Source organism: Falco peregrinus, chromosome 2 (genome assembly GCF_023634155.1).
Source record: "Falco peregrinus isolate bFalPer1 chromosome 2, bFalPer1.pri, whole genome shotgun sequence".
NCBI lineage: Eukaryota > Metazoa > Chordata > Aves > Falconiformes > Falconidae > Falco > Falco peregrinus.
The window spans coordinates 69,206,259-69,221,740 of NC_073722.1; the positions used below are offsets into that span (position 1 = coordinate 69,206,259).

At 42.0% G+C, this 15,482-nt stretch overlaps 1 protein-coding gene and 1 long non-coding RNA gene across 3 annotated transcripts in view; one reads left to right on the plus strand and one right to left on the minus strand.

Moving 5' to 3' along the window:
• Positions 1–965: 965 nt before the first annotated feature.
• LOC129783931 (uncharacterized) lies at positions 966–9,886 on the plus strand. The gene is made up of 4 exons (XR_008746088.1): positions 966–1,060; positions 1,382–1,519; positions 5,630–5,823; positions 6,977–9,886. It is a non-coding gene; the product is annotated as an uncharacterized LOC129783931 (long non-coding RNA).
• NPNT (nephronectin) overlaps positions 4,775–15,482 on the minus strand; it is a 55,379-nt gene continuing 44,671 nt past the window's right edge. For both annotated transcript variants that reach the window (XM_055797525.1, XM_055797527.1), the window contains 4 exons: positions 13,931–14,026; positions 13,453–13,551; positions 9,941–10,197; positions 4,775–6,774 (listed from right to left, as the gene is read on the minus strand). In XM_055797525.1, the coding sequence (XP_055653500.1) occupies positions 6,679–6,774; positions 9,941–10,197; positions 13,453–13,551; positions 13,931–14,026 (548 nt within the window). In that variant the 3' untranslated portion in view covers positions 4,775–6,678. The remainder of the gene's footprint in view (positions 6,775–9,940; positions 10,198–13,452; positions 13,552–13,930; positions 14,027–15,482) is intronic.

Genomic DNA, 15,482 nt, shown 5'->3' on the forward strand with positions numbered 1-15,482 from the left:
CAGCAACTTCTCCCCCTCCCTCGTGCCTGTTCCTCTTGCTCTGATGCCGCCTCCCGAGCCCCGGCCCTTTATGACTGGTTTCTTGTTTGCTGGCTCTGTCGTACATGTAGGTCTGCAAAGTCCTTTTTGCAGATCAGCCGTACTAAGGGCTGGCCAGTTGCGCAAACCGACAGGCAAACTCTGTGCGTTTGCATCAGGGCGTTGGCAGAGCATTTCTGAGGGAAAGGATGTGCTTTACTATTCATGTGACACTGTGACACTGCGGTGCCCTTAGAAAGCACCCTCTTCACCTGCAGGCAGTGCACAGGGAGCGCTCCCATGGCTTACATCAGGACTTGTGAGACCGGGCCGTAGGTGGGTTCGGGGCTGTTTCTGCGGGTGTCATTCTGGGGTGCTGGGACCTGCAGGGACACTGAGCCCCACGGGCTCCAGCTCCCCCAGCAAACGCTGGCCAGCCCTCACCAGCCAGCTCTGCTCCAAACAGCTCCTGGTGCGGCTGGCAGCCAGCTCACCCCACAGTCAGCCCAGCCGTCCGCAGAGAGAGCGCACGTGCATGCCCTGCCAGGGAGAAGGGATTTGGTAGTGTGGATGCATGGATATCGATTTAATGGAATGGATACAGGTATTATGTGCTATCTACCCTCAGGGCCTGAGGACAATCCCAGGCATGTTTAATTGACTATCAGCGATGGCCTCTGTGGAGTTCACAGAGACTTAGTTTTTGCTAAGTCGGTATTACTACAAACTAAGCCATTTTGAAAAAAGAATCTTTCTTAAATCAAGTAGAACATTATGTGACTGCCACCAGACCCAAGAGGTTGTGCATTGTGTATCGAAGGTTAAAGTTACCACCTTCCTTGCAGAGGGGAAAGATGGGCACTTGATAAGATACACATCCAGTCCTTTTGTTGTTTCAAAGCCAATTGTTTTTGAAAGGCTTTTGTTGTTGTTGTTGTTGTTATTTGCAGGTACTGAACCGGAGTGTATGCATGCCACAGTAATCCTGCTCCATACATAGGGGAGTTCTGTCTTGGACCATCCCAACAGGGGGAGGAATCTGGTGAGTCCATTTCTTCAGGTTTTTTACCTAAAGGGGGTGTCACAGATGGAGTGATGCACTTCACTCGTAAGACAGAAGCAGCAATATGTTTATTGATATAAAACAGCAATTTAACAAATTTTGATAGCAAATGTGAAAGTGGTACACTTGTCGATGGCAAGGTACACTTGATTATTCACTGCACAGGGGACAGGGTCAGACAGAACTGTCAGAGAGACCCTCCTGTTGAGTCATGAGTTTCAGAAAGGACCCCCTTGCATTCTAAACTCCCCATGCTGTACCTCATCTTCTCTGAATACACGCTGTACCTTGTCTTTCCAGGGTTTGCCAGGCTCTGAATGAATAGCAAAAGGATTCTGGATGAGAGTCTGAAATGAGATCATGGGCTGTTGAAATGCGTGATAAGGAAAAACCTGGGAGAAGAGTGTGGAAGAGGACTATTCCTGGCCTGAACAGAAGGTAAAAACTCATAAAGTAGGTGGTTAACAAAAATTACTGGAAAAGCGCTGTAGTATCTTGTGGTCAGAGGAAGGCAGGATTTGGCTGTCCACAGAGCGAGGGGCGGCCTTGTTCTGTGTGCAATTATACAAAACGTCTCCTGGTACATCCAGCACAGAGGTCCTGGAGAGATGGCCTTTTGCTCTGGGGATGTGGTGTCTGTGATATGTGTAGAAGAGTGGTTTGATGGCAATGGAGGCTTGTTCCTGGGTCTCAGGGAGTCCTTTAATAGCTGGATTACGGGAAAACAGTAACGTGGCAAAATCTGCCCACATACTACAGAGTGTGGTTAAATATTACTAAGAGCAAAGAAAGAAATGGTTGATTCTTAACAGCTATTGGAAAGCAACCTGAGGAAAAATAATGATGGAGTGCCTGATCTACAGAGCAGGGAATTATTTATGTCTTTATCCAGAAAATTCAGATCCACTTTGCTTCATTGTTTGACATGTTATTAAGAAAATGAGGGACAGATCTATACTTTCGACATGCATCAAGCATGTGTAAGCATGATATCCCAACTGGCTCTCTGGAGTTAAATTAGAGATATTTTTTTTTAGGAGAAAAAAGGCAACTTAACATGAAAAGTCCAGTGGCCACTCACATCCTGTAACTGGATCAACTATCCTAATCTCATAACATTAGCCAGGCAGTTTGTCAAGTTTAAGAGAGATAAATAAAAAATAGCCTATTTTTTAAAAAATGGTTTATCTCAGCCCAAAGCAACCAGCAAGAGCACTGTCTAGAGGACACTTTGTTTCCAAGCAAAGGAATGAGGTTTGGGCTTGAAAGAGTTCATACAAGTGCACAGGGAGAACTGGTAAGAGCAGAGCAGCTGGAATGTGGTTTGATTGATTTTGGATGCTGTTCCTGAAAACCTACTCAGAGCTGGTGTCTGAACTGTATAGGTGCCTCAGTCTGCACTGCTAAGGTTGTCTTTGCATTTGCTGAACGCCTTCCTCTCAACCAAATGCAGCATCACGGACGTTCAGGATGCATTTCCTCGCTTACTGCGGGGTCAGTTCGATGCAGTAGCTGCGCTCTGAGAACACTTTAGCTTTCAAAGCTGGAGGACATCTCTGTGTTCTTTCAAACCAGTACTGGAACTTACCTCTAGAATGTCTCATTTCTTTCTGAAGTTGCAGGTTTACACCAATGCATCACTCATCTTATTTATTTATTTTTTTTTAATTGGTGTGGAAAATCTGAAGTCATAAAACCTTGTGTGACTACAGGACATCAGGATGAAACAGCAGACAAGAAAGTGGTTTTAACTACCAGGAAAACTTTGATAATTTGGCGTTTGAGATCTAGATCTAGATCTATATAAATAACAATTGCATAGGATTTAACTGGGCCTCAGTTGCCAAGTAATGACACTCTAACATTTACAATTAAAATTTTAAGGGCAGCTATATTTTTATCTATAAGGTTTTATCTATAGTTTTAGAGTTAACAGACAGCTGTAGTTTTATCTTGCTGCCCGTCTGTAAATGCAGAGTGAACAGGTTGCAAGGTGGTTGCCACGATGCATGGCTTGATCCAAAGTCTGTGATTTTCACCATCTTTGTGGCAATCACTGTGCCTCACTTGCAGGGAGGAACAACCTATAATGGGCCATAGAGAGAGAGAGACCTTGGCACCTGGACTGGAGGCAGGTGCTCTGTTGCCTCTTTTCTCCAGGAGGACGGAGTAGGATGCTGGAGGCTGCTGTCATGAGCATTCTTCTGCTCAGGGTTGTCATTTCGTGACTGATCTGACTCTTACTAGGGTGGCTATTGTAATCTCCAACTCTATTAAAACCAATGTTTTGACCACCAAGTCTAGGTTAATTTACTAAAGGGAAACAAGGGAAGCTTTTCTCCAGAATAAATAGGCTTTATTGAAAGCACTCACGAGTGACTTAGTGACGTGGCTCTGATGAGAGGTGAGGTGACTGTACAGAATGGAACCTGGAAACAAAATCTTGTCTCAGTCCCTTCTATTGTGCTCACTTTGTTGTCAGCAAACGCAGTAAATACGCATTGCCACTGGTCACAGTACCTGTAATTTATGATGAATCTTTATTTTCAATCTTACGAGGGGAAAAATGTTTAACGTGTCTTTTAGAAACATTACACTGTAAGCTGGCACAAGGTCACGCAGTACATTTGATAAATATTGCCGTGTTAATTTAGTGCAGTTCCTTCTGCTTGCCCACGGATTTAAGCAGGAATTTCTTTTGGCACAGTCAACCTGTTGATTAAACCCTGAGCAGGAGTGGCAGTTATAACCTACCGGCCAGGAGGACCTCAGGCCATGGTCTCATCTCTTCCTTGAGGCTCACATGAAAACGGTAGTGTCTGCTCTGGCCTGGCTGAGGTCCGTGGCTACAATTTGCTGCCTGAGAGGGCGGGCACAGCAAGGGTGGGCACAACAGAACCACTGGCCAGCCTCACCTTGGCTCTTCAGAAACACGGAGAGGTGACACATACAGCATCGTGTCACAGCACCACCAGTGCCAGAGGGGAGTGACTTACAGCCACAGCAGCTCCTTCAGAGCCAGGCTTAGGACGACTACCTCAGCATCCACCGTCCGCCACTTCAGCTGCTGCAGCGCTTTACAGTGTTACTGGTTTGATCGTGACGATGAAACGCGTTCGAAAACAGAGACCCCAAACCTTCCTTGTGGCACCGGAGTACTTGTTTGTTTACCTTCTGCATTCAGTCCAATTCGGGGTTCTAAGGGCCACCTGTGAAGGGGCAAACAACTCTTTCAGTCTTGCACAGATAGGAGATAAGGAGATAGGTTCCTGTTTTAACCAGGGGATATCAGCCTCAGAAGGCTGTGGTAATATCTCGTAAAGACCATCTTCATCCACTGTAGATGAACCAGAGCAAAATGTGTTAACCTTCTTAGATGCCAAAGAATGTAACAGTTAGTGCAGGTTCAGTGCCGTGTGGAACTACGGTAGCTGCTGCTGTGTGTAAAATGGACGTTTCATGTTGCAGAAGCGCTTAAATTACCTGTGAAACTGTTCTTTACAAAAGGCTAGGTTGAAAATTGTCAATCTTCCTTGTGAACAATACATATAATGCTCTTGTCATATTATAGTGAAATGCGCTTTTCTTTTTACATTTGGTAACAAGAGCTACTTCACTTTGGTTGAATTGTCGTATTTTGATTCATTTCACTGCAATAAAAATGAGACTTGCGATCCAGAAATGAAACCAAGATTTCTAATTAGTAGCAAACAACAGCCTCCTTTACTCATTACTTTAAAATAAGGACAAGGTATTTCAGCTATTCACAAATATTTCTGACATATTACAAAGTCACATAAGAGAAAAAGATCTTGATCATATTTGAAGCAAAACAGTTTAAAAATGTTTACAAACGCATTGGTTTTTTTCATTTTCAAAATACTTGATACAGTTCTGCAGGAGACTATCTGTTTGGTCAAATAAACTTCTGCCATGCTTTGTCCTAGGGGACAAAATTGGAAAAGTATTTTCTAAACAGTGCTTTGTCAGAGGCAGGGGTCTAGAACACGACCTCTAATGGTCTTGCAATTCTGTCTCTGTGGACTTTGTACAACGCTTAACATGAATTGTTTTTAATGATTGTTTTGTAACATGATATGAAGCTGACACTTATTTTACACTGTATTTAAAAGATCTGAGACCTATTTCTTATATATATATATATATACACATTTTTGAATCTTTAAGGCTGCACCACTAACATTTTATCGATCTTTTCTCATGTTCTTAAATGTTACAATTACGCCGTCAAATTTAGAATTGTTAGCAGCAATGATGATGATGGTGTTCCTCATTTAAAAGTCCCAAACCAAACAGAGTTCCCTGGGAAACTGCATACCACATGCATGATACATAGCTAAAAAATTAGTCCAAAGATCTGATAAATATGTAGTTCTAGCTACAGCTAATAGTTATTCTAGTTCTAAAGAATAAAATGTTTATTATATACAGAAGAGCTGGATGGAATACGGACGTTTATAAAGATCACTCAAGGCATTTCTCGGTGAATTGTTCATTAATGCAGCTGCCCTTTTTGCTTATGTGTAGGCTTGTGCCACCTGTGGGAAGGGAACATCCTGGTAGTGTCAACGGGTTCAGTCTTACAAGATGCGAGTTATCTTCTCCAGGCTGCCCAGTCTTCAACTGAACCAGGGATTTCTTGCAGGATTGAGAGCCCTTTCAGGCTTGCTCCTGAGCTAAATGCAAACTGGTACAGCACATCGGATGCCAGTTTACATCAGGTAAGGGTTTGGTCTTTTGCCTTCAGCATATTACAATGTGAAAAACTGCACCCGCGTTTTTCAATGAGCACCATTCACTGGCTTTGGTAACGTATCTATGGGCGCGACCAGCGGGATCAAAGAATACGCTGAACTCTGTCTTGTACAATAAGAAAGCACAGCTGCCAATTACCTTGTGACTACAGTCTGTAAATATTAAAAACATAAATATGTTAATAACCATACACATATACACAAAACGCAGCGGTAGCAATATTACAGGATGCAGTGCCTACTCTATGTAACTGCTTTTTTGAATACAGATACAACACCAAAATAAATGCTATTTAATATGAAGCAAGCCCTTCTTCGAAGGTCAGTGGCAGTAAGCCGAAGTTCAGGTCCAGGCTTCTGCTAATCTGAGGTGACTGAAGCAAGATCAATCCCACTGTATATCAAATCTAATCAACGAAAGAGTAGCACTGTGATAGGAAGATAATGACTGTCAGTTACCACTAAAACTTTCTCAGCTGGAGCTTTTTTTTGCCACCATTTGTGATTAATTCTCCCTTTTTCACAAGTGCTCTTCCTGTGAGCACTCACTAGGCTTAACAGGGCATAAAGTTATTGCATACAAAATACGATTCAGGGGTAAGGATTAATAGAAACAACCAGCACGCGATTGGAGTTCCTGAATCCTGGGAGGCGCTCCCCATGTTTTTAAATGAAGTTTGAGTGAGATTGCACTTAAACAAACCACTAAGAAGTTGTCACTCTCCAATTTTTTCTTCCTTTTTGTGCAGTTCTGTTTCAAAGTTTGGTAGGAATAGCACGAGAAGGGCTAGAGGATGTGACTGTGCTGGTCCATTGTCTTTGCTAATGCTCTTCAGGGCAGCGTCCTCTCCTCAAGATCACGTCATCTAGTCCAATATCTCCAGTTCTTCCTTTCCCTTTCTCCCCTTTGAAAATAACCTGGGAAGAGAAACAGAATGATTTGAGTGTAGAAATAAAGCAAAATGAAAGAAGCTTTGGTTGAGAGAGGTCTCAATGGTAAGAAAGCAAAAGCATAAGACAGCTGAGGCAACTGTAACTGTCAAAAAGCTGTTAATTCTGCTCAGAATTATGGCTGTGGGGTTTTTTTTATTTCTGATCTCTCCCTTCTTCACTTTGGCAGGATTTTTGTGAAGAACCAGCAGTTGAGGGTAATGTTGCACTTCATGCTGAGGTAAGATGAACTTCCACATAAGAGTATCTTGGGTGCTTTCTAGATACCGTCTCTGCACTGCTTTCATTGTCCCTCACAGTAAACACACAAAATGCTCTGTATTCTGAAAAATGTTGTCTAATAGAGGAGCTTTCCATTGCTAAAGCACCTTGCACCTGCCTTAGCTGTGGAAACTAGAAACATCCATCTTTAATTTAGAAATTATGGCACCCGCAGATTCATGGTAATCTACAGAAGCGCTGGCTCCTTGCGAAATGGCAGCAGAACTTTGGGTGCGGCTTTCTGGACGGATCACTAGCAGTCCAGGTTTAGCCTGAGTAGAAGAAATTCAACGAATACAAAGCTTGACTACAAGGACTGAAGCATCAGTCAGAGGCAGTATACAGAATGGGCAGCTGACCTTAAGAAACACTTGCCATAAATCAGTATTGCTCATCTGTGCTAGTGCTGTAGATTCAGAAGCCTGAACTTGTTTAATGTGATCAGTGTTTTTGACCGTGGCTTAAAAATTGTTTGAAGCCTACAGTAAAACTTTGTCAGTCTGCTGTTATCACTGAGCTAGAAAGAGTTCATACAGATTCATAGGTCAGAAATTCAGTTGTGTAGTTCAAAACAGTTTGAATGCTTGCTAAAAGCACACTTTTTAAATAAGGAGGGGGAACTGAGGAGGTCAGAGAAACTCTATATTGAATATAGTGAATTTTATTTTATTTTTTTAGAAAGGAGTGATTTTCGTTGTACTTTAATTTACACAGACCTAATTCATTAGAAAGTGCGATGAAGGATTCTGGTCTCCATTCATATTTTCCTCAGGTTTCTACTGGCCCCCCCTTAAACCACTAGCATTGAGCTCCTTGTGGCTTTTAATTAGCTATTTTTCTAACAATTTTAATTGTTAGAAAACAAAGTTTCCCTATTTCCCCCTGCTTTCTCTGTGGCAGAGGCCTTCCCTTTAGCTAGAGCTGCCCCTCGTTCCCTGATCCTTGGAATAAATGTCAGGGTGGTTAAGGCCAGCAGCCCTCCTACCCCTGCGGCAGCTCTGGTCTGTGGGCAGCGGTCGGTTATGGTTGGCAAGTCATGCTGACAGCTGCTGCTGAGGTGGTCACGAGGGGCAGGGGACGGGGCAGAGGGGAACTGCTGGTCTTGTTTGGGGTCTCATTTGCTTTTCTGCCAGACAATATATCAGTCATACACACTTACTTAATGAACTGCTCTATCAGGCGAGACAGACCTGAGGATTGCCAGAAGTGTTAAACTTGGTGAAAAAGGGTAAGAACATGGCAAGTATATTGTTCTCCTGTTACAGATTTCCACATTCTCACTCTGACATTCGTTTACAACTAAAAGGAGGTCAGACATCTTTATTACTGTTGCTGTGGTAAAGTTTTCAGAATATTATTTGCAGTAATTACAGACCTATTATTAATTTTAGAACTATATACCCTGTGTTGTAGCCTGCTCCCACCATGAATGTTATGATGTGTGAGCTTTCTAGACCACCTGATATATGTCAGAGCAAAACAGGCCCTGAAGCACCCAAGCCCCTTCTTCAAATCTGAAATAGAAACTACCTTCAAAGCTAAGCCGAGGTCAAAAAACCACTGAGCTTTTGATATCATTTTATCACCCAGTGCTTCTAACATTTCCAGGTATTAAAAGATTCTCCGTTGCACTTCAAACAGCTTTTTCTAATTGTGCTAAACCATTCTGTGTTATTGTCATAGTTAGGTCATCATTTATCTGCTCAGCCAGATCAGCTGCAGGTATGCTGAAGAGCATAAAGCCATGTGAGATTGTGCATGTAACCTCCCTGCATTATCAAAAATGACTTATTTTCAATATCTTTGCCCTGGTGTAGCCAGTTACTAATCCACAGGGGATGACTCCTTCCTATTTCCTGGCACTGTATGTATTATTTAATAAGCATTGTTTAGGTGGAATCTTGATACAGGCTTTTTGGAAATCCATGTCCAGTATGTTGATTGTCCATTAAACTGCTCTCTCTTACGTGACAATTCCCTTAAAACAGCCTGTACAAGGTAGCTCAGTGCAGGCTATTTTGTCATTTCCTATCCGTCTATTGCTGTAGGTGGGATTTTATTTTTTTTTGCATAAAACTGATCTGAAAAAATGTACAATGACTCTCTGTCCTGGTTTCAGCTGGGATAGGGTTAATTTTCTTCTTAGTAGCTGGTGCAGTGCTGTGTCTGGGATTTGGTGTGAGAGTAGTGTTGATAACAACAGATGGTTTTTAGTTGTTGCTGGGTGATGTTTATACTAAGTCAAGTAGTTTTCAGCTTCTCAGGCCCTGCCACGGAGAGGGCTGGAGGGGCACAAGAAACTGGGAGGGGACACCTGACCCGAGCTAGCCAAAGGGATACTCCATACCACAGAATATCATGCTCAGTATATAAGCTGGGGGCACTCAGGCAGGGCCTCTCAATCGCTGCTCAGGGCCTTGCTGGGCATTGGTCAGCGGGTGGTTTTTGCAAAGCAGTTGCACTGTGCGTCACTTGGGGTTTTTTCCCTCCCTTCCCTTTGGATTTTATTCTTCTTCCCTTCTCCCTCCTTTTCATTATAATTGTTGTTATTATTATTATTTTCCTATTGTATTTCAATTATTAAATTGTTCTTATCTCCGCCCTTGAGTTTCACATTCCTTCTCAATTCTCCTCCCCACCTCTCTGGGGAGGGGGTGGGGGGTGAGCGAGTGGCTGCGTGGTACTTAAGTTACTGGCTGGCGATAAACCACGACACTTTGTTATCCTTAATGTGTTTCCATTGGCAGGGATCAAAGCAGTAAAAGACAGGCTGAAATTGGACCCAGAAGACAAACAGTCCACGCCACATCCTCTAAGTGTCTTCAGCTTCTCATGCAAAACACCACAAGGCAGCACATACATCAGTACTTACGCTCTTGATGCCTAGTCCTTGTAAAGTTATATGTGTCTGTCTCCAGCCATGGCCACCATTTCTTCCCCAAACAGCTGGTCCGTGGGCACCATTTTTCCTTACAAAGACTCGGAGGGCTCCAGAATGCAGTCCGGGCACCTTATGCCTAAATGACAGGCACAAGTCACCAGCCTGAGCCATGTGACCCAATGGCAGGATAAGATGCGCTACTCTTCCTTCTTTGCCGTTGGGGTCGGTGATGGTAAGGTACTGTCCCCCTGCAAAAGGAAAAGCAGTTATGTTTTGTGGGGTTTTTCAAGTTCTACTGTGCTGCAGCACAAGTTGTCAAAAAAAAAAAAAATAAATCAAAAAATAAAAAAGGGCTCCACAAGGTCCAGGAATCTTAAAAAAGGCGTATGGTTGCTGGAACATGAACCAGAACTGATGCATCTGCCTCCTGCAGGGTAAGATTCACAGTGCTGCTCTTCTGTTTACATTAGTACCAGGTTAGGTCTTGCCCATCTGATTTGTTTTACAAAGCAAATAAGACCTCTTGAAAATGAAAATTTCATGTATTCTTTCATTTCTAACAACCCCCTGGTGACTGCATGATTTTAAACTCTCAGTGAGATTAAAGCTACTGTGTACGTTTATACACCTTTTAGGCTGCTGTCAGATGATAGCATAAATGTTATGATGTAAACTGAACTCCAGTTCTGTCACTTCCCTTTTGTTTGGGAACTGTGTTAACAGGTGAAGTCTCAAAGCGTATCCATTTGCAAATATGGATAGCATTTTTATTTAACCATAATCTAATCTAAAATCTTAATCTGGATTAGATACAGAAAGATAGAAACAGTAAGCATTTCCAAATGGCTGTTAACTTGATACACTCCCTGAAGTCTTCTCTAACGGTAGTAAGCTGTCAATGAGCATACAAACTTAATTCAAACCCTATTGTTATCTCTGATCATGTTTGAAGTAAAGATGCCTTCACAAAAACACCTAAACATGAATAGTAGAGGATGTCAGGTACGGAAACATCCGTTAAACCTTGGGGGGGTGGGGGGGGAAGGCATATACTTACATAAGTCCCATGCACCCTTTCATATGGGCAGTCAAAACTACAATAAATGTGACTTCACATCTTGGAGAAAACCCACACCTGTATTTTTTGTAACTTTTTTTTTTTTTTCAATGAGATCAGATTTTTAAAATCTTTTTTTAATCAAAAAATCCAAGTTTCATGAACTTAAGGTAAAGGTGCCATTTAGGCTCCTTAGTTGAAACTGATGATGTAGAAATACTGGGGGTTTGTAATATTGTTGACATACACAGTCTTTACATTATTACAGGATAGAAAAATATTTTTCATTTAAATAGTTGAGCAGTAGCACAGTGACAAGGAGCTTTATTTTTTTGAAAGCTTCTTTTTGGAAGCCATAGTGATTTCCCTCAAAAGCTGTGAGATTTAATGACAATGTACCGGGGCTTGTCACACACTTATAAGGAAAGCCAATCTTGTCTCTATTCTCTCTTCTACTCTATGTACAAATTCACTATTTCTACATAGACTTTTAAGTTCTTCGGTCTCAATGAGATTTAACAAAGCAAAGTATTATGCTGCTGTCTGGAGCCCACGATCTCCATTTGGGTTTGAAGTAAGATCTATTTGTCCAAGGATCTGTTAAGTGTTTTCTGGGGATTTTGTTTTCTTTAATGCGTTGGGTGTGCATCAAGGTCACTAACAGCTAAAATAAGCATAACAGAGTTTAAATAACTGCACCTGTTTTACAGTGATATAGTTGTACCTACAACAAAGTATGATCTGACTCATTAACTGCATCTGTTTCAGGTAGTTACAGTGACTGAATCCAATCAATAGGAAACAGATTTAGGTAAGCACAAAGCCAGTGTAGCTGTAGGCAAGCCTCTGCAGGAAAAGGTCCCCTCAAATGAGCATTTTCTGCATGCAAGATAAGCTTATACCGCTTCAGCATGACACCTGTCAAAATGCAGATTCTGATAAACCAATAATAGCAAACTTTGAAAGGTGAAAGCAAACACTCAGGAACAAGCTGTGAAAATAAATCCTTGCAACAAGGTATTCCAGACAGGCAGGGGTGGGTGGTTGACTTCAAGGGACTAGTTTTAACAGGTTATGTCAACAGGAGCAGAACACACAGAGGAAACAAAAAGCTGAGATTGTCCCTGACTGGGAAGCAACACAGGAGGGGGGGGGGAAAAAAGGCCTAAAAATAAAAAAAAAAGCCAGTTAAAAAAATCATAGTTCTCAACCTTTAGTATGTATTAAGAACAGTTTTTTGAGTAGTGATAGTGAACATGCTTTAAGTGACTGACTTTCTCAGAAACAATGCGGGTTTAAATGCATTGTTTCAAAAAGGCATTTGAATTGTGTGTGAAATGCCAGTCTGCAAGCAGGGGGGGAGGCGGCCCGACCAGCAAGCGAAGACAGCGCTTCTGCTTAGCCAGCTGAACAGCCTGGAAAAGGTGCCAGGTCACCTGTTGCGGTGACCAACGACTGTCTCATCAATGGCAAGGTAAGGACAGACATCTATGATGAGGTGGTGCATAAGGACTCTCAGTGCCCTCACCCTCCCTCAACTTAACCTCTAACATTTACTGAGAGCCTGTTTCCTTCGAAGCCTGCCCTCCCCTCGCATAACGTAAGCGCTGTGCACCACAAAGGCTGCTCTTCTGGGTAGGAGGTAATCCCGTCATTACAGGGAGCCAGAGATGTGTGTCTAATCCCCGGCGCTGTGGGAAGGGTGCGCAGGCCAGGCCAGCCAGCCTCCTGCTGCCTTGTGGCAAAGTCAACAGGGGACAGACTGCAGCTGACTCCAGCAGCGCAGAGCTGCCGTTCTGCTGGGCCTAAAGCGGCAGGGGTGTGCGGGCAGGAGGGGTCACTGCCTTGGGTGACCACCAGTGCCGACACCAGTCTCCTATCGTGCAGATGGCACCCCTGTAATATTCCTTGCAAGGTCGCTTTTTCCAGTTACTTAACAGTTTTCCTAGGTACAGGTTGCCATAACTTGGAGTAGAATTCAATAAAATCAAACTGAGATGTTAAACTAGAACATTGTATTTGGCAGCAGAACAAAGACTACTTCCAGCATTTTCTATAATTTTGCTAGTAATATGGAAATAATTATGTTTGTGTGGTAGTTTGAAAAATAAGCTTTGTTTCAGCATAAATAAAAGTTGTTCTCTCGTCCACATTTTTGTTCTGATTAAGACAGATAATCTTTTAGTGAATACATTTACTACTCCTTCAGAGACATTCCTATTGTAAAGATACCAGCTATGATAAAAATGCAAATTCTCAATTGCTCTTTCATGTTGGCAATCCTCAGTTTTGATTTTTATACACGGAAGAGGTGTGGGTGTAAAATATATGCCAGAACTAAAGGGAGCAGAAGGTGTGTAAATTCATCACAATGCAAGAATTGTCATCCAACTCAAGCCTGGGTGGCTCTCCAGCTACAGGATGTGATCGTACACAGGTGTCTTACCTGATTCATCTCTCACTGGTTCCCAGTGCAAGTCATCATCTTTGTCCTTCATCCACCCACACAGTCCACTATCAAAATTACAGCTGTGGACCAGCACACCTAGGCAGAACAGAGCAGACTGTCAAAAATAAAAAAGTGATTTGGATTGTTTTCACTGGGGAACTGCAGCAGTTTCCCTTGTGGCTGACAGTAGCAAGTAAATATGAAAACTGAATGCAGCAGAAGGGACACTAGAAAAATTAATCTACAAAAATACTAAAACAATAAAAAGGATGCTAGTGTTATTGTTAACAATTCACACTATTGTTGTGCTAAATCTGTTAAGAAAAAAACACTATAAAGGTTCACTTAGGTGGTGGGCTTTTTTCTTTTTACAAAGCATAGTTTAAACAAGGGGCGTAAGATGTAGGAGTCCTGTAAAAATGCATCAAAACCCAAGAAAACTCAACAAATCCTGAACCCTGAACATGATCTTTACCTGGGTCATCGTTCGCTTCAAATTCATCAGCGGTAATCCCTCTTTCGATTTCAAGTATTTCAAACAGATTATTGCTCACTCCAGGCTGGCGTGGAACTGAGAGAAAAGTAGTTTTTCAGAAATGAGTGAGATAAAAGTAGTTAGTGACCCACTTCCTTATCTTCAATAAAAACCAGCAGAGCAGCTCTGGGCATTGCGCCTTCCTTGGAGAATTCAATATATTTAATTATATTTGACATGAAGATTCATAAACTTTATGCCTACGTGACTCATGATTCTCAATCTGCTGAAGGCTCGTCAAATGAAAACGCCTTTTTAACCAGGGGAAAAAAAACACCACCCCACCACAAAAAAAAAAAAAAAAGTTTAACCTTGAAGCACACTATTCCCCTTCAAATGCACTTTTAAAGATAGTGGTTTCTCAATAAAATAAAGCCACATTAAAGCCTTTGCTCAAACTTTAAAATCCAATCACCTTATTTATAGGAGAATCTCAACAGGAGGCAATGGCACTTGGAAGAGGCCCCGCATGCACCTAACCTTTGAAACACAGCTGAAGGTACCTCTGTCTGCAAAGGATTAGAGCTCCCTAATCAACTGGACTGTACAAAAAAAGGATTGTACTGAGAGCTGAGAAGGAGCAGTTCTACTGGAAGCTGGAATTCAATTGTAATTATAAATTTTTATTAAAAAAAAATAATATTTTTGCTTCCCAGCGCGGTCTGTCCTTCAGCTGCTGTTCTTGGCTGCGAGCAGAAGAACACTTGGTGATGTAACGGAGGTTATTAGCCATTCAGCAGCCAGGACGATCTGAAATGGAAGAGGCCTTTGCAGGAATGATGGCTGCCAAAGTCAGGTGACTACAAAGACTTCTACTTCTGAAGACACTGTGCCGGTCTATATAAGTCTCCAGAAATAACACAGCAGTGTCATGCCTGATGGGACAGCTGTCAACTGGAGACAAACAGATTGCACTGGGTAGAGCTGTCTTGGAAATTCCTCTTTTAGAGGTAGGTCCCGTGCATAATTAATGACAGTCATAATGTGTTTCAGACATGCCCTTAGATGTTACAGATGGAGTTGTAAGGGCCTTATCTGTTAAAAACTTGACATGTTTTCCATTTGCAGTGCTAAAATAAGCCTCTATAGGCTTCTTACGCAAACGAGAACAAGAAAAAAAGGAGATGCTTTACAGTTCTAAACTGAAATAAAGGACTGTTGTTTTCAGGAAATCAAATCAAAAGTAAGAGGGAACTTCTTTTGCACTAGGACAACATATAAGTAGCACTGCTGCAAGAACTCCAGAGCCAGAAGACAGAGGAAAGCGAAAAATAAGAAGGAAGTAGCTTCCCGCTTTTTGGAATTCGGACAAAGTAAGCAGTCTGATAAAGGTCAACCAGCTGCTAATGTGTTTTAAAGGTAATGTTACAGACTACAGATCTTGGATGGAAATTTTGTATCATAAAAATAAATCAATTAAAAGCTTGAAGTCTGTAGGAAAATTATTAACTCCTTAATAGTGTATAGTCAGTTTTTGAATCATTATGTCTCT